Below are 21423 nucleotides of genomic sequence, written 5' to 3' on the forward strand. Positions count from 1 at the left end.
CCATCCCATTACTGGGTATATACCCAAAGGATTATAAATCATGCTGCTATAAAGACACATGCACACGTATGTTTACTGCGGCACTATTCATATTAGCAAAGACTTGGAAGCAACCCAAATGTCCATCAATGATAGACTGGATTAAGAAAATGTTCCACATATACTCCGTGGAATACTATGCAGCCATAAAAAAGGATGAGTTCGTGTCCTTTGTAGGGACATGGATGAAACTGGAAACCATCATTCTTGGCAAACTATCACAAGGATAAAAAACCAAACATTGCATGTTCTCATTCATGGGTGGGAATTGAACAATGAGAACACTTGGACACAGGAAGGGGGACACCCCACACCGGGGTGTGTTGTGGGGTGGGTGGAGGGGGGAGGGATAGCATTAGGAGACATACCTAATGTAAATGACGAGTTAATGGGTGCAGCACACCAACATGGCACATGTATACATACGTAACAACCTGCACGTTGTGCACATGTACCCTAGAACTTAAAGTATAATAAAATATATATATATGTATAAAAAGAAAAATATTTTCCAGAGCACAAGAGATAGATCATCTGAAGCCTAAAATCAGTGACAAATACCTTTAACAGGTGGGACTTCAGGCTTTTTAGGAGGAGCCGAGGGCACTTTCTTTTCAAGGACAACTTCTTTGGGAGCCTCTGGCACTTAAAAGATATTAGTAAAGTTACATGTAGAGCTATGGAGACTACTAGCAAAATATACAGCAGAGGAATTGGATCTTCTGAAGCTTAAGGTCAAATGACAAGTACCTGTAACAGGTGGAACTTCTGGCTTTTTAGGAAGCACCAGTGTTTTCTTTTCTGGCACAATTTCTTGTGGGACTTCAGGCACTTGAAAGATATTAGTAGTTTTTCACTTAGGTTAATGAGACAAATGGAGTAAAATATTTCTAAGATCAGAAGAGATATTTCTTCTGCAGAAAAAGGACAGGGGTGAAAATTACCTGTGGCAGGTGGGGCTTCTGGTTTTTTGGGAGGAGCCTTAGGAACTTTCTTTTCTGGGACAACTTCTTGAGCTTCAGGCACTTGAAAGATATTAGTAGTTTTAGACTTAAGTTAATGAAGAGAAATGGGCTAAAATTGTTTACAATAGGAGAGGAGATATCTCTTCTGCAGAATGAAGTCAGGGCTAAAGTGTACCTGGGACAATTGGAGCTTCTGGTTTTTTGGGTGGAGCCACGGGAATTTCTTTTTCTGCGGCTTCTTGAGGAACTTCTGGCACTTGAAAGATATTAGTAGTTTTATACTTAGGTTAATGAAGAGCAATGGACTAAAATTGTTTTCAGGAATGGAAGAGAGATTTCCTCTGCAGGATAAGGTTGAGCTGACATGTACCTGTAACTGCGGGGGCTTCTGGTTTTTTGATTGGTGCCTTGGGAATTTTCTTTTCTGGGACAACTTCTTGAGCAGCTTCAGGCACTTGAAAGATATTAGTATTTTTATAATTTATGAATGGCGAAGGTATATATTACAGTGATTGTGAGGGGTACAGACAATAAGTTTTCCTTAGCAGAGGAGAGGGAATAAATACCTTTTGCACGTGGGGCTTCCGGTTTTTTGGGCACAGCCACAGATACTTTCTTTTCAAGTACAACTTCTTTAGGAGCTTCAGGAACTTTGAAGATATTAGTATCTTTAAGTTAGAAGCTATAAAGGGGGAATATCGACTCCACATTTACCCAAGCAAATACAACTTGTGAGATCGGCGGACACTTCTATACAGTCTTTCCCCAGGCCCCTCCGACTGACAATGTGTAATGATACCTACCTTTAGGAGGTGGAGCTTCTGGCTTTTTGGCAGGAGGCACCGGTACTTTCTTTTCTGGGACCACTTCCTTCGGTGGCAGCACTTCAGGCACTTCAAAGATATTTGTAATTTGTGTTTAGAAAAGGTGAAAACGATGGATGCCTTTTGCATATAAGCACACACCAAGATATTTTGGATAGCGATTGACATTTGTTTTCTTTAGAATTATATCATCTTTATGTAGTAGGATTTTTAACATATAATTTCCTAGTTAAAATAACAGTTATTTTTCTCCTATAGTTTGTATAGCTTTGGCATTACCTTCAGGGGGAGGACTTTCCGGTTTGGGAGGAATAGCTTCAGGCACCTTCTTTTCTGGGACAGCTGCCTTTGGCACCTCTGGGACTTTAAAGATATTAGTATTTTCATTATTAGACAAAGTAAAGACAAACAAACAATATCAAACACAGCAACAAGAGGGTGTCTACCTTTTGTGGGTGGCACTTCAGGCTTTTTAGGAGGAGGCACTGGCACTTTCTTTTCAGGAACAACTTCTTTGGGAGCCTCAGGCACTTGAAAGATATTAGTGAAATTACATTTAGGCATTATGAAGACCACTAGAAAAATATTTTGCAGAGCAGAAGAGATACATCATCTGAAGCCTAAAATCAGTGACAAATACCTTTAACAGGTGGGACTTCAGGCTTTTTAGGAGGAGCCACTGGCACTTTCTTTTCAGGAACTACTTCTTTGGGAGGCTCTGGTACTTAAAAGATATTAGCAAAATTACTTGCAGAAGTTACGAAGACCACTGGAAAAAATATTTTCAAGAGCAAAAGAATGAGATCTGAAGCCTAAGGTCAGTGGCAACTACCTTTAACAGGTGGGACTTCAGGCTCTTTAGGAGGAGCCAAGGGCACTTTCTCTTCGCGGATAACCTCTTTGGAAGCTTCTGGCACTTGAAAGATATTAGTGAAATTACATTTAGGTGTTATGAAGACCGCTAGAACAAAATATTGTCAAGAGCAGAAGAATTAGGTCTTCTGAAGCCTAAAGTCAGTGACAAATACCTTTAACAGGTGGGACTTCAGGCTTTTTAGGAGGCACCACCGACACTTTCTTTTCAGGGATAATCTCTTTGGGAGCTTCGTGCACTTGAAAGATATTAGTATTTTTACACTCAGAAAATACAGAGATGACTAGATAGATACAAAGACATTTTCAAGAACAAAAGAGCTATTTTTTTCCCCTGAGCTGAGATCAGTGGTAACAAGTTCCCATAATAGGTGGTGTTTCAGGTTTTAGAGGAGGAACTTTTGGTACTTTCTCTTTGGTAGCCATTTCTTTGGGAGCTTCAGGCAGTTTGAAGATATTAATACATTTACACTTGAGTCACAAGAGTCAACACAGACATGATTCACATGTACACATCAAAATAATTTTCAAGACTGGAAAGGTGGTCCTTTCTATCGCCCCACCCTCTATCCCACCATAAAAAGACAGTTAAGAATGTACCTTTGACAGGTACAACTTCAGCCCTTTGGGGAGGATGCACTTTCTTTTCCGGGACAACTTCTCTGAGAGCCTCTGGCACTTTGAAGATATTAATAATTTTACATTTAGAAGTTACAAGAATCAACACAATCAGGAAACACATTTATACAAGAAAAGACATGTTCCCACCCTCTAAGCTTCCAGCAAGATATACCTTCATCAGGAAGGACTTCAGGCTTTCTGAGAGGAACCACAAGCGTTTTCTTTTCAGGGACAATTTCTTGGAGAGCTTCAGGCACTTTAAGAAATTAGTAGTTTTATGTTTAGTGTTATGCAGATAACTAGGAATAGCAAAAATATTCTCAAAACTACAAGAGCTAGTTCTTGACCCTGAGAGCATGGTGACTTGTACCTTTAACTGATGGGGGTTCTCTTTTTTTGGAAGGAACTGTCTTGGCAGGAATAATTTCTTGAGGAGCTTCGGGCACTTGAAAGATATTAGCAATTCACATTTAAGAGTTAAAATGATTAATGGAAAACAGTAACCACAATAAGTTAGGAAATATAACCACATTTTCTTCTCTTCCCTCCATCCTCCCTTTGTTCCACCAATAGGCTAAGTCTTTTAAGGGGTTAGTGGATCCTTGAGAAGAGGTGCTCCCCCTCCTCCAGAACCTCACAGAGCTCTCGCGACACTCTACACTCTCATTATAAAGGATTTGTTGAATGAATACTTCCAGCAGGAGTGTTTTCTGTTTTGGCAGAAACAGCCATAAATTATTTCTTTTTAGAGGAAACTTCCTGTGGAACCTCAGACACTTAAAAGATATTAGTATGTTTATATTTAGAATTTATGAAGAGTATTAGGAAGAAACCATAGTTTTAAGAGCAGAGGACGGATAATTTCTTCTTCCACATTTGTTCAGAGGTAACGTACTTTTCATACGTGGAGTTTCTGGCTCTTCAGGTACATCCTCAAATATTTTCATTTCAGGGACAACTTCTTTCATAGCTTCTGGTGCTTTGAAGATATTAGTATTATGGTTAGAGGTTAAAAGGATCAGTGGAGACATTAATTAAATGAGCTGAACCAAAGTGATTTTTATGGCTAAAAAGATGATTCCTTTAAAGAATCTGAGGAGGTATACAATCTTGAGGAGAGGAACCAAATATTAATTGTCTTTGTTTATTATTCTCCAGTTCCCTAGCACCCTGTACATGCTAAGCACTCTAATAAATGAAGGAAGGAATGACAGGATGAACGATACCTTTAGTGGGAGGTATTTTAATTTCAAGGGGAGCAGCCATGGGTGTTTCCTTTACAGGGACAATTTCTCGAGGTGATTCAGGCACTTTAAAGATATGAATGCATTGTACTCTGGAGTTATGAAGAGCAGTAAAGAGTTCCCATCTTAACTGCACATACAGAACATTCCAGATGGGAACCTTCTCCCACTCCCCGCCCCCAGAATCGGATCTTTTGTAGCAGTGTGAGTATTTGGTTATAAGCGGCTGTTTTCTTGGTCACCTCAGGCACTATCAGTATTAGTAATTTTATTTCTTGGAATGGTAGATGCATAGAAAACTAGATCATGGAAAGTGGAAACATTGATTATAATTAATGCTATACCTCTAGCTATTATGTTGAGAAAAACAAATTACAGCCACTTCGAAAAATCCAGGTCGGCTTTTTTTTTGCATTCACACCTTAGGCACCTTAAAAAGGTGAGTGTTTTTCAAGTTTAGGAGAGAGGAGAACAACCAAAAGATTCCAGACTGAGAAAAAATATCAAAATATTCAGATATTCTTCAAATTACAGAATACCATGGGTGTTATGATGAAATTATTGTTCTGGAGGTTTTAAAGCTTTTTCATGTTTTGACTTATCTGAAGATATTCAAAATGAAAAAAAAATGTATGATGCTTGAAAAATAAAAGATAGGCTATGAGAGGAGCAAATGAACATGGAGGGGAGATTCCCAGCTTTAACTGGAATTATTTTTCCCTAGGTTGGAGGATATTCTGGGAGGGTCTCAAGTGTTCTAATCTTGTAGAGATACTACAGATCAGCTTCACACTGAATTAATATTTTCTTTAAGACATGTTTTGATCATAATATGTGTATATATATTTTCTTTGGAGTCCTCATAAAAATACACTGACTCAACTATCTTTCATGTGTATAAGCTAAAGGTATTTTTTCCCTCTGTTGTCTCTTGAGTGACTCACTGGGACATGAATACATTTGGTTGAGCTTCTACTTGGGGGATCCATCTCTGAAATGATTTCCACTGTAGCCACTGTGGCTTAAAAGATATTAGTATTTTTACATGTGTTAAGTACAACTGCAAACATGAGATTAAAAAGCTGACTTTCTTCCAACTTGTACCTGTTGGTGATGGTGTTTTTCTTCTTTTAACAATAGGAGTTTCTCCCTCTGGAATGACTTCCTTGAAGACTTCAAACTCTTTAAAGATATTAGTATTTTTTTTAATTGAGAAAAGGCAAAGGCATAAAGACATGACATACTAAGAAAGTTAGATATGTTAATATCATTTCAGAGATCTTTATGTTAGAAATGTTATTTTTGTTCTAATATTTTATCTTTGTATATTATATGTGTGGGACTTGACTTTCTTGGGGGCAAGTCATAGGTCATTCTTCGTTGTGGGTATATCAGATCCTTTAAAGACAGTATTTTAACATTAGAGGTTGTGAGAATGTATATTAAACATTAAACATTTTGCAGACTGAAGACAGTATATTTTCTTCTTTAGATTTTCCTAACTAGAGAATTATACCTTCAGTTGGAGGATGTTCTGGAATTTCAGGAATAGCCTCAGGTGGCTCCACCTCTGGAAAAATGCCTCTGGTTGTATCAGGTTCTTTAAAGATATTAGTAGGTTTACATTTAAAAGTTGTAAAAACAGTAAATTATAAAAAGCATGCAATGTTTGAGTCATAAAGCTAAAGATACTCATCTGGGTTTGATGTATTTGAAATATACCTTTAGTTGCTGGTGTTTCTCTCTTTTTAGGAATAGTCACATATATTTTGTCTTCTGGAACAACTTTCTTGGGTGGCTCAGGCACTTAAAAGATATGAGTATAGTTATATTTATAAATGGTGAAGAAAAATATTGAGCTTTTTAAAAGGAGCCAAAAAATAATTTTTCTTCAGAGTGGATCATTGGTGTTATATACCTTTTGCTAGTTTGGGTTTTGTCTTTTGAGGTTGAGTCACAAGTACTTTTTCTTCTAGGACTGCTTCTTCAGATGCTTCATAAACTTTAAAGATATTAGTATTTAAATAATTAGGATGTTTCAAGGTGGATAAAGAAGTGTATTAAGAAAAATATAATATATAATACCACATTCATCACCAAAATTAATAGTAGCACATAGAGGCAAATTAGTGGCTAGAATGCATTGGCTGGGGATAGCCTCATTCCCAGTTTCATGATATAAGACTCTAAGCATTTCTCTATGATGATGATAATAAAATGGAGGAATTGTTCAGGCAAGGACTATATAATTCTTCATTTTGCCTTAAGAAAGTTATTGGTAAAATTGTCCTATTGGTCTTATTTTTAATGGATTTGTCTATAAAGAACAGGGAAGATGCTGAATTGCACATTGAGAATTCTCCGATATTTGACCTACTAGAAATTCATGTAAGTCTTTTCCCTTTCTAGAAGCCTCATTATCTATATTTTCAAATCACATCTAATATATGGTTTCACAGTTTAATATGAATGTAAAAGCCATTTAGGGTTTGGAGGCAGAAAATTAAAAAAATTAAATACTTAGAAAATAAGGCAAATAAAGACAACAAAAATTTCTCCAGCCTTTAGAAAGAAAAACTGTCTGAAAACAATAACTAAAGTCAAGAATAGAAAGGATATTCAAAGGAGGAAGTGATTATATTATTTTATCCCAACTTAGTATAACAGGATGAACAACAAAAAAGTTGAGTTTCAACAGGAAATTTTTCAGATTTAAAAAAATGGAAGAGGGTCTGGTGTAGTGGCTCATGCCTGTAATCCCAGCACTTTGGGAGGCTGAGGTGGGCGGGTCACCTGAGGTCAGGAGTTTGAGACCAGCCTGACCAACATGGTAAAACCCTGTCTCTACTAAAAATACACAAAATTAGCCGGGCCTGGTGGTAGGCGCCTGTAATCCCAGCCACTTGGGAGGCTGAGGCAGGAGAATAGCTTGAACCCAGGAGACGGAGGTTGCAGTGAGCCAAGATCGTGCCACTGCACTGCAGCCTGGGTGCAGCAGAGTGAGATTCCATCTCAAAAAAAAAAAAAAAAAAAGGAAGAATATTTTGACTACTGTCACTTTTACTATTCAGGTTGTTGAACAGTATTCTATTCACAATATTTTACTATTTGGATTATTTCATAATTCAAATTATTTAAACCTAATTTTGTATGAACCCCCCCCCCCAAAAAAAGGTCTTGAGAATTCTTTTGAGGTTTGAGTGGCCTTGTAAACCTAGGGTCCTTTGAGCAGTTTTGCCAAAATGTTTCCAATTATGGTTGTCAAGAGTAAAAAAAAAAATAATGGTGAAACATTTTGATTTTATAAAATCCAATTAAAATATTATGGAGTTAAGTTACTTCATGATCTGAGAAAATAAATTGCTTCAAAGCAAAAGACACTTGTATACAGAATAGGTTAGGAAAATTTAACAAGACAACTGACTTTTCTGAAATCATACACTCTGGTAAGTAGAGTATTTCTTTTTTAAATTGGTGAGGAAATATAACTTGTCTGAGGATAATAGACACTAAGATTATTTGAGTCATATATTTTTGGCATGTTAGGCTTTTATAAGTTTAGTATATTTACTTTTCAAAGCTAAAAAGACAAACATAGTGAATTTAAGGACATAAATGAAACGAAAAAGAACCACTAATTTTTCTACACTCACTGTACATCTCTGTGTCTTCAGAAATAACAATAGGTGATTTTTCTTCTTGAACACTTTTCTTAGGCATCCCAGGAACTTTAAAGATATTAGTATATTAATTGTTACAGATAACAAATATAAGATACAAAATACAAGGATTTAATGTCACACACATTCACTTTAAACCATGAAAAACTAAATCAAGAATTATTTCATGTTCTGATTAGCATCACTGTATACCTTTAGCTGGTGGAACTTCAGGCTTTTTCGGAACAGCTTCACGAACTTTTTCTTCTGGGACAATTTTCTTGGGTACTTCGGGTGCTTTAAAGATATTTATTTATCTTATTTTTTCAGAACATTATAGTTGGGTGTAAACATAGCAAGCCTAGAAGGGGCATCTAACAAGATGAACGCCAAAAACCCCTCAATTATAAGTCAACCATAAGTCAAATGTAGTCATTGCATTTCTCTGAATTGCCTTGTCGATGAGTTCTTGATTCATTATATCAGAAACACTTTGCTCTTTGGAGATAGTATCATTTTCTATTGCCATTTAGAGCACATTTTTTTTCCCCAGAGCTACTTCAGAAGAGCTTCCAAAATGAATTATTTTTGAAAGAGAAATTGAGGGATCAATATTATTTAGTTATTAAATAAGAGGATCAATACAAATGATAACTTTGGGCTTATGTCTTTATGCCTAAAACATTGCCTCAAAAGGCAGGATTATGTTATAGAACATAAATTGAAGTTTATGTCATTCATAGCCATCTTGTGGCATTGAGAAGAGAAAGGTCTCTCTTACATAGTAAGTGAATAAAAAAGGATTTTATATTAATGATGAATGAGAAAAGCCAGTTACCTTTAGTTGGTGGAACTCTGGGCTCTTCAGGAACATGTACTTTTTCTTCTACCACAATTTTCTTAGGCACCTCCGGTACTTTAAAGATAATAGTAATAATTTCTTTTATTTTTAAATATACAATTTTTTAACAAGCAGAGCATAAGAGAGATATAAACACAGAACAGAACACAGCAACAATATAAAATGCAGACATCACTTTATCAAATACATTACAGTATTTCAAATGCATTGAATTTAAAAAATATATAATAACAAAAATCCAGGGAAATTTCCCATGTTAGAATGGTAAGAACTTGAGAAGAAAAATTAACAGTACACCTTCAGCTGGTGCTATTACTGTTTGTTTTTGTGGAAGAGTTGCTACCTTCTCTTCAGTGATAACTTACTCACATGCTTCAGAGACTTTAAAGAAATAAGTTTATATTATTTATTAGATACTGTTTTTATTTCTATTGTGAAATTTAAGAGATTTGCAAAAATGAAAAAAGCAAGAACATTAAACACATATTCACTATGTATTTATATTTGCCAGGTTAATATAATTAATAATAAATAGAAAAACATGTGTTTATCAGTAAGCATGTTAGTGAATATATAACCAAATAGCACCAAAGGAGGAAATTTGGGCTCACTATTTGGTTACTAGAGATATTTGCTTTGGTTGTTTTAGGTATAACAACAGTGACTGTCTTTTTTTGGTAGAACTTCCCTTGGACCCTCAGCTGCTTTAAAGATATTAGTTTGTTTTAGACATGTCAGAAACAAGAAATACGGAAGAAAGACATCAAGTGGAATGCAAACTTGTGCTTATAAAGCAACCAAGGTGCTATTGTATGTAAAGTTAAGTAGTAATTTTTCACAAAGAAGATACCTTTAGCTGGTGGCTCTTTTCGAGGAACAACTTTAGTGGGCGGTTTTTTTGGAGGGATGATTTTCTCAGATATCTCAGGCCCTTCAAAGATATTAGTATTTTGGTTTAGAATGAACTCTTGAAGTATTTTGGAGCACTACTACTAACGTTAGTACAATGAGGGGTCACAAAATTCTTTATCTATATTTTTTTAATTTATAACACACTTATTTCCAAAAGAGCTTTGATTCGCTAAATATCATGTATATTGTAATTTGCTATATATGCTAAACACATACACACACACCCATTCCTTCATATTACACATATATTATTAATTTGTGCAAGATCTAGAGTGGTATTGCAGATAACTTATTTGTGCTATGGCTTGTCTTCACAGTATGCTAGAATACAGGTGCCATTAACAATACTTCACTTCCTTAATGTTGTTTCTCTAATGAAAGTATCATAAACTGGCAAAAGCTTTTGGTAAGTATTTCTCAGTTTGTGAACAGTTGACTGAAATGTTAAAGCGGTGATTATTTTGCCTGAACATGTAAATTCCTCAGTGAACTGAGGAGTTTCTTTTTCACTTAACCAATGATACTAGTCAGTTATTTTGGTACCTGTAACAATTGTGTAACATTCTTAGTCAGATTTAAAAAATAATCCCCAAATTCATACAGTGACCTCCTTAGATAAGTAGATATCAAATATTACTATCATCTACTAAAATTATACTCCGTGTGGTTAAGAGATATTAATCTTTGTGTCAACTAGTTTAAACTCATGTTTAAAGTATTTCATGGGGTTTCTAATCTTCCAAACTGAACACAAAATTTACTTTCAAAGGAAAGTTAGAGCAAGATATAAGAATTTGTAGTATTTGAAGAATTCCCTATACCTTTAGGTGGAGCTTTTGGTTTTTCAAATACTTCCACTTCTTCAGCCTCAAAAACTTCTATTACCCTATGAACTTTTTCAACTCTGTGTTCTTCTTCAACTCTATGTTCTTCTAATTTGACGAATTCTTCTACTTCATGAAACTCGTCTTCTTCAAAATATTCTTCAACTTCATGGAACTCTTCTTCTTCCGGAATTTCTTCCACTTCTGCTTCTACTACTTCTAATTCTAGTCTTTCTTTTACTACTTCTTCTTGGCGGAAGGCAACTGATACTTTTTCTTCAAGGACAGTTCTCCCTGAAAGAGCATCTATTTTAAGACTTATTTTTTTAAACACTGAAGAAACAAAGATGTACATTCAAAATATATATTTTTAAAACTGAATAAAGGATTGCATGCAACAATACACGAAAATCCAGGATCTTTCCAAAAATACCTTTAGCTGGGGGAACAGCTTCCTTTTTAGGCACAAGGACTTTCTTTTCTGGGACTTTCTTTTCTGGGACTTTCTTTGGTACTTCAGGCACTTTAAAGATACAGTTTTAATATTTAGGACTGTCGAGAGCAAGCTTTCATAGACAAAAATCATCAAAAACAATCAAGACACAGAGACATGAAACATAAAAGTCTTAACGAAAAAAGACAGAAGAGGAAGTCAGGTTTAAAAGAGAAGATGTACCTTTGGCTGGGGGTGCCTCTTTTTTCTGAACAGGAACAGGTACTTTTTCCTCAGGAATTTTCTTTGACACTTTAAAGATATTAGGTGTTTTAGTTAGCTGAGAATGTTCAATAACACACATGAAATAAAAACACCAGAGACAACGCCAACATTACAATAATTAAAGTTTTTCAGAAGTCACTCTGTACTGTGGGACATCCATTTTAGAGGCAATAAAGATACTTTCTCAAATCACTCATTTGTTCTAACATTCCTATAGAAGAAGAAATGTCCACAAAGTACCTGTGCCATTCTTTTTTTTTTCTTTTAATAACAGGGATTACCAATATGGACTCACTTTTACTATTTTTAACTTGATGAAGACTTTTTTGAAGTGATTACCATTGTAGAGTATTTAAGCCCTGACACTGGCCTCACTTTCTGCTGTGCACCCTTCTATTAGCTGAGGAGTCTACTATGACAGGGACAGCATAATCTAACTGCTTAAGAGCACTGTCTGAAGCATTAAGTGAATTAGGAAGCAGGGAAAAGTAGACATTTTGTAATAACCTTGAATGCTTGGGCTAAACATTACAAAAGGGACGTGAGGCTCTTTAAAATAGTTATTATCCAAGCATTAGATTTGTTCCATAAAATAATAAATATAGTAAAATAATTATTATAACACAGAAGAAAACTCCATTCCACTTATGGAACAAAATCTAAAATGTGGGGAAGAGGGATCCACTGCTATGTGTATAAGTATATAGAGACATACTAATATATTAAAATTCTCAGTTAAGAAGCTTCTAGAATAATTCATACGTAAACACATGCACACAATTATTCGTTAACATCCTAGAAAAGATTAAAGAAATGGAATGAGTTATATTTTTACTGGTCCTTAATCAGTTCACTATCTAAATGATTATAAGAAGGCAGTCAAAAAAGAAAATGTTGCTTTTAAGAAAGAAAATTAATGGGAAGTTAAAGATATTAATAATGAGGATTTGATATACCTTTAGCTGGTGGTGCCTCCACTTTTTTAGGAACAGGAGTAGGTGCTTCAGGTACTGCTTTCTTAATCACTTCAGGCACTTAAAAGAAATTTTATGAACATTTTGAAAAGTGGCATGTGATGAGCAGAACACCACCCATATACCAATAAATAAATATCACAAAACATTGACTTATTTTTAAAAGATATTAGCAACCTAAATGGTAATAATAAATGTGGAGTAGGAACCCTAGAGGTGTAAAGAATATTACTTAGAAATCCTATAAGCAAATGTAATACCAATTACGCAAAATATTATCACACTCTTCAGGAATAGTAAATTAAAGATTTTTCTAAAAAAATGAACACTTTCACCAGAGAAATAGATTCCCCCCATATTAATATTAAAAACAAAATTAAGGATTGAAATCTAGGAGAAACTATTATAGTAGGGCCTGGTCAGAAAAAAATTCAATCGCCAATAACAAAATAGTAATCTCTCATTCTTAGTTGTATTGCAGATGTTGTAGAAAAATTTAGGGTAAAAAAAGGACACATAGATTCAGGTGCCAGCAATAATTAATCTTCACTTTATCATGGATACGATATAAGAAAAGCATACTGGTGAATCTTAGATTTAGCTACTGAGAAAGATTTGGAACACCAGGAATTTTAAATGTTCAATCCTTAAAAGCGGTTATACCTCTAGGTGGTGCCACCTCTTCAACTTCCACTATGCTAGGTGGTTCTTCTGGGATTTCTTCTTCTGAAATAGGCTCTTCTTCAGGCTCCTCAGTCACTTTAAAAAGATTATTATTTTGTAAATTATTTTTATAATTATTTTGAATATTAGACTACAGTGATAATATCTGAAAACTGCTCAGCCTTCGAAACGCTTGTGTAAACTCACTAGTCCTTAAAAAATCCCTACTGGGTCTTCAAAATATGTTAGGCATATCCCAGCATTTGTGAACTGGAAAGGACTTCAGATAATTTATAATAATAAAAAAATTATTATTATTATTTTTTAATGAAAGACTTGTTTGAAGTCAAACAGCCACTTGGGGTAGAAATCAGATTTTCTGCACCAGTTACTCAGGCTTAACTGGAATTTCTCTTGGATAAGCTTATTTTACAATTGCCTACTAAGTCATTTGATGAAAAATTTCCCACAGCAAATACAGTTTCCCTTCATGAATTCTAATTAAAATAAAACAAATAGCAAACAGACAAACAGGCTGAACATGCAAAGAGATTCAAATAATATTAATTTGCCTGCCCAATTTCTATTAGGTTAATAATAATTTATTTTAGAATCTGAATATGTTGATTTCCTGGGGTAAATTTTACATTTACCTACTTCAAATATTAGACAATAATAAGACAAGGATGACTTTGAAATGTTATTTTCTCAGAAAGTTATCTACCTTCAACTGGTAGAACTTCCTCTTCTTTAGCGAGAATGATTCGTTTTTCTTCCACCTTCTTAGGCACCTCAGGAACTTGAGAGACATTGATTATTTTAGACACTTAAAATGCAAGAACCAAAGAAGAATAAAGACCAGGTTTCCAGTTTCCAACATAAGAGAGTAAATATCACAAGGCACATACACAAGATGAAACATTGACATTTCACAGAATCGGTTAATGAGAAAAGAATAAAAAGGTTTGTGGTTTAAGATTAAGGGTTTATTAAAGAGAAATTCTACTTTTTACTGCTGGAGCCTCTATTTGTTTTTTCTTTTGTCTTTTTTTTTGTAGGAAGAAATGGGTACGAAGAAATGGGTATTTCAGGGACTAGTTCCTTAGTTATTTTTGGCTCTTTAAAGATATATTTTTATTTTTTAGAAACAACATACATAGAGAAACGATGTAAAACACACCAACACCAAGTGAAAAAATGGACACAACACAAACGTGGGTGCAACAGAGTCAGAAATGATGAATGTGAATGACAGACCATACAATGCACACATTTATGTTGAATGTCCTGTGTAGATAGAACCACAGTTCAACATCGGTGCAGCAAACACATCCCTGTTATGGGATGATGTACCTTTGGCAGGAGGGGCCACTGCTTTCTTAAGACCAGGAGGAGGGACCTTCTTTTCTGGCTCAGGTTTCTTAGGTACCACAGGCACTTTAAAAATATTATTTTATTTTATAAGTTCAGTTTCACACACACAAAGACAAGTAGACACAGCAGTAATATAAGTTGTATTAACAAATACGGAAACAGGACATTTTGACTTTTATAGGTGAAGGAAGGAAATGGCATGGTCTAATTTACTTCGGAATAGCAATACCTTTGGCAGGGGGAGCCTCCTCTTTCTTGGGAATGACCACTTTCTTCTCTGTCACTTTCTTCTTAATTTCAGGCACTTTAAAGACATCATTTCATGATAAGGATTTATTTTGAAGGACAAAAAAAGAGAAACCAAGAAGACCCCACACCCGGAAAGACCAATGTGTAACAGTCGCTCAAGACAGGTCTGTAATGCTAGTTGGGAGCCCAGATATTATAATGTAATTGGGATTTGTAAAGCAAGGGACCAGCAGCATATGTCATTATCAGAGGACAGATGCTATTAGGGTGGTGCAAAAATAATTGCGGTTTTGACATTACTTTTAATGCTAAAAACCGCAATTACTTTTGCACCAACCTAATATCATTTCATCCATTTAAATTTCACTAGTAATTTATTGTCTAGAAAGTATTTCTGAATCGTTGATATCCAATAAAAGATCAGCTTTACTATTTCATTTGATTATATAACTATATGGCCTGATGGGAGGGTTATGCTGATTTTAAGTAGCCATGCCAGCATCTTTTGTAGAAAATATTATTGAGCTTTAAAGCACAAATATATTAATTCTGTCCTGTACTATGAGCTGATTGAATATGTTAAATCTGGATACTATTCATTCAGTGATAGACTACTTTAATACCTTACTTTATTTAATTCTCACCATAATAGCTGAGCCCATTAAGACTGATATTAGCATCCCCAATTTACAGGAAAATAACTTCAGGCTCAGGTTGGTTAAAGGACTCGCTGAGAGTAATACAACAAGGTGTAAAGTCAACGCTAAAATCAAAACCTGTTGGGCTGCCCTTTATATATATGTATTAGAAGACATAACTATTATTCTGTGTTTTGATAAATACATTCATCTTTTTTTCTTTTTAGCCTGGTGTTAAAAAGGCATTTAATATAAATGGTTGAAGGAAGAAATTTAAGAATATTTATTCATAATAGTTTTCAATACGTTTAAATATATAGTATACTTATTCATATATATTTAAATATATCTCCATGAAAACTATGATGTTTAATCAAATGATATGAAATCAGAACTTTTGTATCAGTTCTGGGACAATGCTTCCTTTCATCTTTGTTCTTGAATACTGCTTTGTATCAGTGAAAAAAGTAGATATCAGTGTTCCTGAACATCGTTAGAAGTAAATATGTAACTGTGTGATTATCCATTTTGTAAATATAATTTTCCTAAAACCCAGTTTCATCATAATTTATGTGACGAAGCTATGGGTGAAGAATGTGTATTCACTTTGGGGAGGTGTACCTTTGGGTGGTGGTGGAGGTTCCACTTTTTTAGGAGCGGGAACAGGGACTTTCTTCTCTGGTACAGGTTTCTTTGGCACTTCAGGCACTTAAAAACATTTCATTTGAAGGCATTAAAAACCACATATACATGGTCATATATATATATATATATATATATATGAAAGAGACACATGAGAATAAGACCACAAACAAGTAAACATAATATGTGATTTGAAAAGACATTTAGATAATTTACAATAGACAGATACACAAGGCAGATACACAATAAGAACACACATGTCTGGAATGTTTTCTAAGATTTAGATGGTCAATCACAGAGGGTAAAGGATTATAGATAAAACTGGAGATGAACAAAAGGATGGGAAAGCAGAATTCAACACAAAAGAGGCCTTGGTGATTCCAAGAAGAGCTGCTATACCTGGTGCAGGTACTGGCACCTTAGGTTTAACTTCTGGAAGGACTTCTTCTTCAGGTACAAATTCTTCTTCCTCAGGTACATATTCTTCTTCGGGAGGGACTTCCTCTTCCTCAGGTGGAATTTCCTCTTCTTCAGGTAGAACTTCCTCTTCTTCAGGTAGAACTTCCTCTTCCTCAGGTAGAACTTCCTCTTCCTCAGGTAGAACTTCCTCTTCAGGAACAATTTCTTCTTCAAATAGAACTTCCTCTTCCTGAGGTAGAGCTACAGGAACTGGAACTGGTTCACGTTTCTTTGGCACTTTAAAGATATTTATTCAAGGGTACAAACATCACTTTTATGTAAAATATTCACAACAATGAAGAAGCTTATGAAAGGCAAATATTCTGTGATCACAAAGCATCAATTATTATCAACATAAATACTAAGCATTAATTATAATTAGTAAGGCTGTATAACACCAGTTAGTTTTGTCTTTTACCATGGCTCTGTTACAGATTAATGTACCTTTGGGTGGTGGTGCTTCCACTTTTTTCGGAACAGGTGTTGGTTTCTTCTCTTCTGGGATGAGCTTCTTGGGCACCTCTGGCACTTTAAAGATATTATTTATATTTAGGAATATGTTCTTTTAAAATGTCTTAGAGCAATAGATATGAAAAAGAATCACAAAATATCTGACATATTTCTAACCAGATAGACACCTTAAAAATGTACAATGTAATGGGGAAATTTGTATGTGAGTATACACAGATGTGAGTTTTTTCCCCCAAGTACTCTAAGTGATGAAATTATGTACCTTTTGCAGGTGGAGCCTCCACTTTCTTAGGAGCAGGAACTGGCACCTTCTTCTCAGGCACAGGCTTCTTGGGTACCTCTGGCACTTTAACGAAATGATTTAGAGAAAAATTTTATACGACATAAAAATACTGATTCCAAGCATAGTTTCAAAAGATTAAGATAAGGTAATAAAAGTATGACAAAGGTATTCCAAGAAGCATTTTATTTTTAAAATAAAATATTTAATTTTCTCTAAAGAGTTGCATCCCAAAGAGTACAGAATTAAACCAATTAATTTTTACCCATATGCAAATGTGAAATAAAAATATTGCAACATTGCAAGTTCATGTACCTTTGGCAGGTGGAGCTTCCACCTTTTTAGGAACTGGTACTGGTACTTTCTCCTCTGGCACAGGTTTCTTGGGCACTTCAGGAACTTCAAAGATATCAAATAGATTTAGTGTCACATTTTTCACCCATAGCTAAGATTTTAAGGCTGTCAATTTAAGGCCTTAACTGAAGCAGCATAGATATTCTATCAATTTCACTTTAAGACTGAAAATTATAATAGCCACAAAACAAAGGCCAGAAAATACACAAAAATTAAAATAAAAAACACTGAAAAAAACGTGGACTGGTGATAAAGACAAGACACAATGCCTGGTAAATGATGGTTTTGTCCATTTTGATATGCAAAAGGAATGTATTTTACTTGAAGAACTTTCCACTAAAGAGGAGGAGCCAACCATTGAGCATAAGCATAATTTGATGGTAAAATTCAGAGATGAATACCGGGTAAACTGCTCCTGTGGCCAGTTGAGAGGCGCTTGTCATGGCATTAATGTTGTTAATATTGTCATGGGGAAAGATCTGCTATGGCTCACCAAGTTATGCTGCATGGGTGAATTATCATGCTATTCCATTGATGGATTATAAGGATGTACCTTTTGCTGGCGGAGGCTTCTCCTTTTTAGGAATAAGCACAGGAACTTTCTCCTCTGGCTTCTTAGGAACCTCAGGCACTTTAAAGATATTGTTTATTGTTAAGTACTAACTACTAGTAACAACACATCCATATAAAACACAGCTAATGTTTTTTAACAACGGACAGTGACACACACACACAAGGTTTTGAACTCAGAAGAAAGTTAACTATTTCTAGGCAGATGAAGTCTCTTAGATACCCGTCAATGAATGGTGGTGTACCTTTTGCCGGTGGAGCTTCCTTCTTTTTGGGAACAGGAACAGGTTTCTTCTCTTCTGGAACAGGTTTCTTGGGTACCTCAGGCACTTTAAAGATATTATTAAGAATGTTGGAAATTTTGCAGGAAAGAAATAAAATGTGAAAAGCACCTGTAGAAATCATATTTCAGCATCTAAAAATATCTGCTTTAAAGTAAGCAATCATTGGTGCTGCCAATAACCCCCAGAATCTGACCAAATCAGACCCCCAAACTCCAAAGATGCTGTTGCACAGCCCTTTGCAGGAGGCATCATCTACCTTTGACTGGTATCACTGGCACCACTTCTTCCTCAGTTATGAACTCCTCTTCTTCATGAATGTACTCTTCTTCTTCTTCTACAAGATATTCTTCTACATGGGTTACAACTTCCTCTTCAAAGGCAACCTCTTCTGGTTCAAGTTCTTTAGGCACTTCTGGCACTTTAAAGATATTATCTTTAAGTTGGACATTTGCCAATGACTCAACAAAATTAAGACACCTTAGAAACACAGGCCCATTTATAACAGAAGAAAGGACAAGATTTACTTTTCCCACAAAAGAAGTTTTCACACACAGAACTGAAGAGGAATTCAACAGCAAAAGACGAACAAAACATTAAAATGAGTGCCATTAGGTACCTCTAACAGGTGGTGCTACTTCTTTTCTAGGGACAGGTACTTTTTCTTCTGCGACAACCCTCTTGGGCTTCATGGGCACTTGAAATATGAAGTATAAGGAAATTTTATTGTCAGAAAAAGGCCACCGAGCCAATGCTTGTTTTGCTGTACTTTAAGCAGATAGAATAATGTATCTTCCTTTAATGAGATAGATATGCGATTGTTCATCTTTAAGAAACTATATACTCTCTGTGGAAAGGATTCTGAGCTTCATATAAATACAAGTACACAGAAGTACCCAAGTAAACATGAAGTAGCAGAGCCCAAATGTGAAATGAGGTTTAGTGTTCAAGTATCTCTGCTTGAAAGAAATATCCTTCCTGAAAAGTGAAATTTACTTCTCAATTAGTATACTTCATACTTAGTATGAATCAGGGGGAAAATGACTGGAAACTGGTTAGCTTTAAAAAAAATCTTCAAAATGAATTTAGAATGAATAAACAGTTACCAAAGCTTGGTGAATATTATGGTATCATTACATTGTTTAGGTAAATCAGGAATATGCCAAATGGTCACTGATTTTAAACCCAAACATTCTATTTTATATGTATTGTAGCCATGTGGCAGGACACAGCCACTGGCTAACAGGCTATGGATGTATTTAGAAATAATTTTTCCTTTTAAAGGTATTATCTTCTTATCCTGTATTTACACATTTTTACATCCAACATTCTGCTGACAACTAATTTAAAAGACATGAAACAACAAAATGAAATGAATCATAGTTACATTAATTTCAAAAGAGGCATCAGAAAAGATCACAATCGAGGAAGGAAATCATTATACCTTTAGCAGCGGGTTCAGTCACCTGCTCTTTTTCACGTTTGGTAATTGAAATACGTATTTTTTCCTCAACAACTTTCTTTGGTTCTTCAGGCACTTTAAAGATATTAATTATTAAAGAGCATTAAAACCAACTCCTTGAATACTATGTAATAAATACACATAAAAAACTGAAATGTAAGAATCAGGACAAGAACATCCTACTCAGCAAAAACACAGACCATCAGACCGGCCAGGAAGACATGATTTTAGAACATACATAACAAAGTTGTTTTTGGTGATTATTACTCAGTAATGTACCTTTGGGTGGTGGAGGTTTGAGTTTCTTAGGAATGGGCACTGGTACTTTTTCTTCAGGGACAGCTTTCTTCGGCACTTTAAAATATCAATATTAAGAGATTTTAAAAATTGAAACAGGTTTCTCAAGGCTAGCAAGAACAAAAAGTTAAGAAAGACAAATACAACATAATATTCCCAAACACACACATAATTTGTACACTGCCACTTTTACATATATTTTTATAGTAGGACAGACATGGAGGAAACAAAGATCTCTTACAGGTAATAATGTTTTTTTCACTCTACCTTTAGCCGGTGGGGCCTTTGGTTTTGTGGGAACTGGTTCTTCTGGGACAGGCTTTACAGGGATAGGCTTCTCTGGTTCTTTAAAAGTACATACAAAGTATTTCATGTTAGACTTAGAATATAAGTTTAAACATTTCTTAAAAGGAATCAAATAATTGAAATAATCTCTTTTATCTACAGTATAGCCATAGCCTATTGAAGTAGGCAAGAATCAGAGATCCAAGCAGAACAAGCTCATATTGCCCTTTCCTTCTTGCTATTTTCTTTAATTAGGTAATTCTTACATATTAAAATTCTCATTTCACTTCAGGTAGATAAATTCCTGGCTGAAACTCCCCTATAATATGGTTTTTTTAAAGCTATCAGTAAGACTATGTAGAATGTTCTCAAAGTTGGGCTATGAAACATCAGAGACTGAATAAGTGAAATAAGATTGATTCATTTCAAAATTTCATTAGAGATTTATTCTTTGAGTAAAATAAACAATTTGAAGCCCAAACTATATGCCAACAAATTTGACCTTCATTAGGTAAAACACAACAGCTTGTGTTAGCTTACATCTCTATCTTAACTTTTGAAGCAGTCATTGTCAAGTTTTGATAATGGGAACCCTGTGGGTAAATACATTTTCTCAATAGCCTATCATACTCCATAATAGCAAGTTTTAGAATAAAGGATGTTCAGAAATTTTTAACCATATACTAGAATGATCATGGGCACTTGAAGATAAACTTGTAACCTTTTTGAAAAAGAAACTTAGGGACATTTGCTATTTTGCATACGAGCAAAAATGAGGGGGGTATTAGATTATTCCCAGAACAAAAGTCTAACAATAACCTTAAGATTTATAGAGGGTTTAAAAAATTTTTTCTAGAAGTTATCAAAGAAGAAAATTCCGCAT

General features: G+C 34.9%; 1 protein-coding gene across 49 annotated transcripts in view; it reads right to left on the reverse strand.

Moving 5' to 3' along the window:
* TTN (titin) overlaps positions 1-21423 on the reverse strand; it is a 282990-nt gene that overhangs the window by 134997 nt on the left and 126570 nt on the right. For 25 of the 49 annotated variants that reach the window (XM_054678800.2, XM_024354671.3, XM_024354662.3 and 22 more), the window contains 44 exons: positions 20523-20600; positions 20238-20312; positions 19941-20033; positions 19116-19193; positions 18756-18917; positions 18461-18544; positions 18199-18276; positions 17607-17690; positions 17274-17357; positions 16985-17068; positions 16481-16777; positions 16061-16147; positions 14782-14856; positions 14532-14615; positions 13903-13977; positions 13179-13274; positions 12498-12575; positions 11500-11568; positions 11257-11346; positions 10821-11117; positions 9938-10018; positions 9064-9141; positions 8439-8522; positions 8220-8294; positions 6485-6568; positions 6289-6372; positions 6083-6166; positions 5671-5748; positions 4218-4301; positions 3693-3767; positions 3495-3578; positions 3302-3379; positions 2857-2940; positions 2661-2744; positions 2469-2552; positions 2275-2358; positions 2108-2191; positions 1808-1897; positions 1571-1654; positions 1375-1458; positions 1180-1260; positions 984-1064; positions 790-870; positions 601-684 (listed from right to left, as the gene is read on the reverse strand). In XM_054678800.2, the coding sequence (XP_054534775.1) occupies positions 601-684; positions 790-870; positions 984-1064; positions 1180-1260; positions 1375-1458; positions 1571-1654; positions 1808-1897; positions 2108-2191; positions 2275-2358; positions 2469-2552; positions 2661-2744; positions 2857-2940; positions 3302-3379; positions 3495-3578; positions 3693-3767; positions 4218-4301; positions 5671-5748; positions 6083-6166; positions 6289-6372; positions 6485-6568; positions 8220-8294; positions 8439-8522; positions 9064-9141; positions 9938-10018; positions 10821-11117; positions 11257-11346; positions 11500-11568; positions 12498-12575; positions 13179-13274; positions 13903-13977; positions 14532-14615; positions 14782-14856; positions 16061-16147; positions 16481-16777; positions 16985-17068; positions 17274-17357; positions 17607-17690; positions 18199-18276; positions 18461-18544; positions 18756-18917; positions 19116-19193; positions 19941-20033; positions 20238-20312; positions 20523-20600 (4122 nt within the window). The remainder of the gene's footprint in view (positions 1-600; positions 685-789; positions 871-983; positions 1065-1179; positions 1261-1374; positions 1459-1570; positions 1655-1807; positions 1898-2107; positions 2192-2274; positions 2359-2468; positions 2553-2660; positions 2745-2856; positions 2941-3301; positions 3380-3494; positions 3579-3692; positions 3768-4217; positions 4302-5670; positions 5749-6082; positions 6167-6288; positions 6373-6484; positions 6569-8219; positions 8295-8438; positions 8523-9063; positions 9142-9937; positions 10019-10820; positions 11118-11256; positions 11347-11499; positions 11569-12497; positions 12576-13178; positions 13275-13902; positions 13978-14531; positions 14616-14781; positions 14857-16060; positions 16148-16480; positions 16778-16984; positions 17069-17273; positions 17358-17606; positions 17691-18198; positions 18277-18460; positions 18545-18755; positions 18918-19115; positions 19194-19940; positions 20034-20237; positions 20313-20522; positions 20601-21423) is intronic. The other 24 variants (XM_024354691.3, XM_024354690.3, XM_024354682.3 and 21 more) reach the window with 22 other exon arrangements.

The sequence above is a fragment of the Pan troglodytes genome, chromosome 13, assembly GCF_028858775.2.
Source record: "Pan troglodytes isolate AG18354 chromosome 13, NHGRI_mPanTro3-v2.0_pri, whole genome shotgun sequence".
Classification (NCBI taxonomy): Eukaryota; Metazoa; Chordata; class Mammalia; order Primates; family Hominidae; genus Pan; species Pan troglodytes.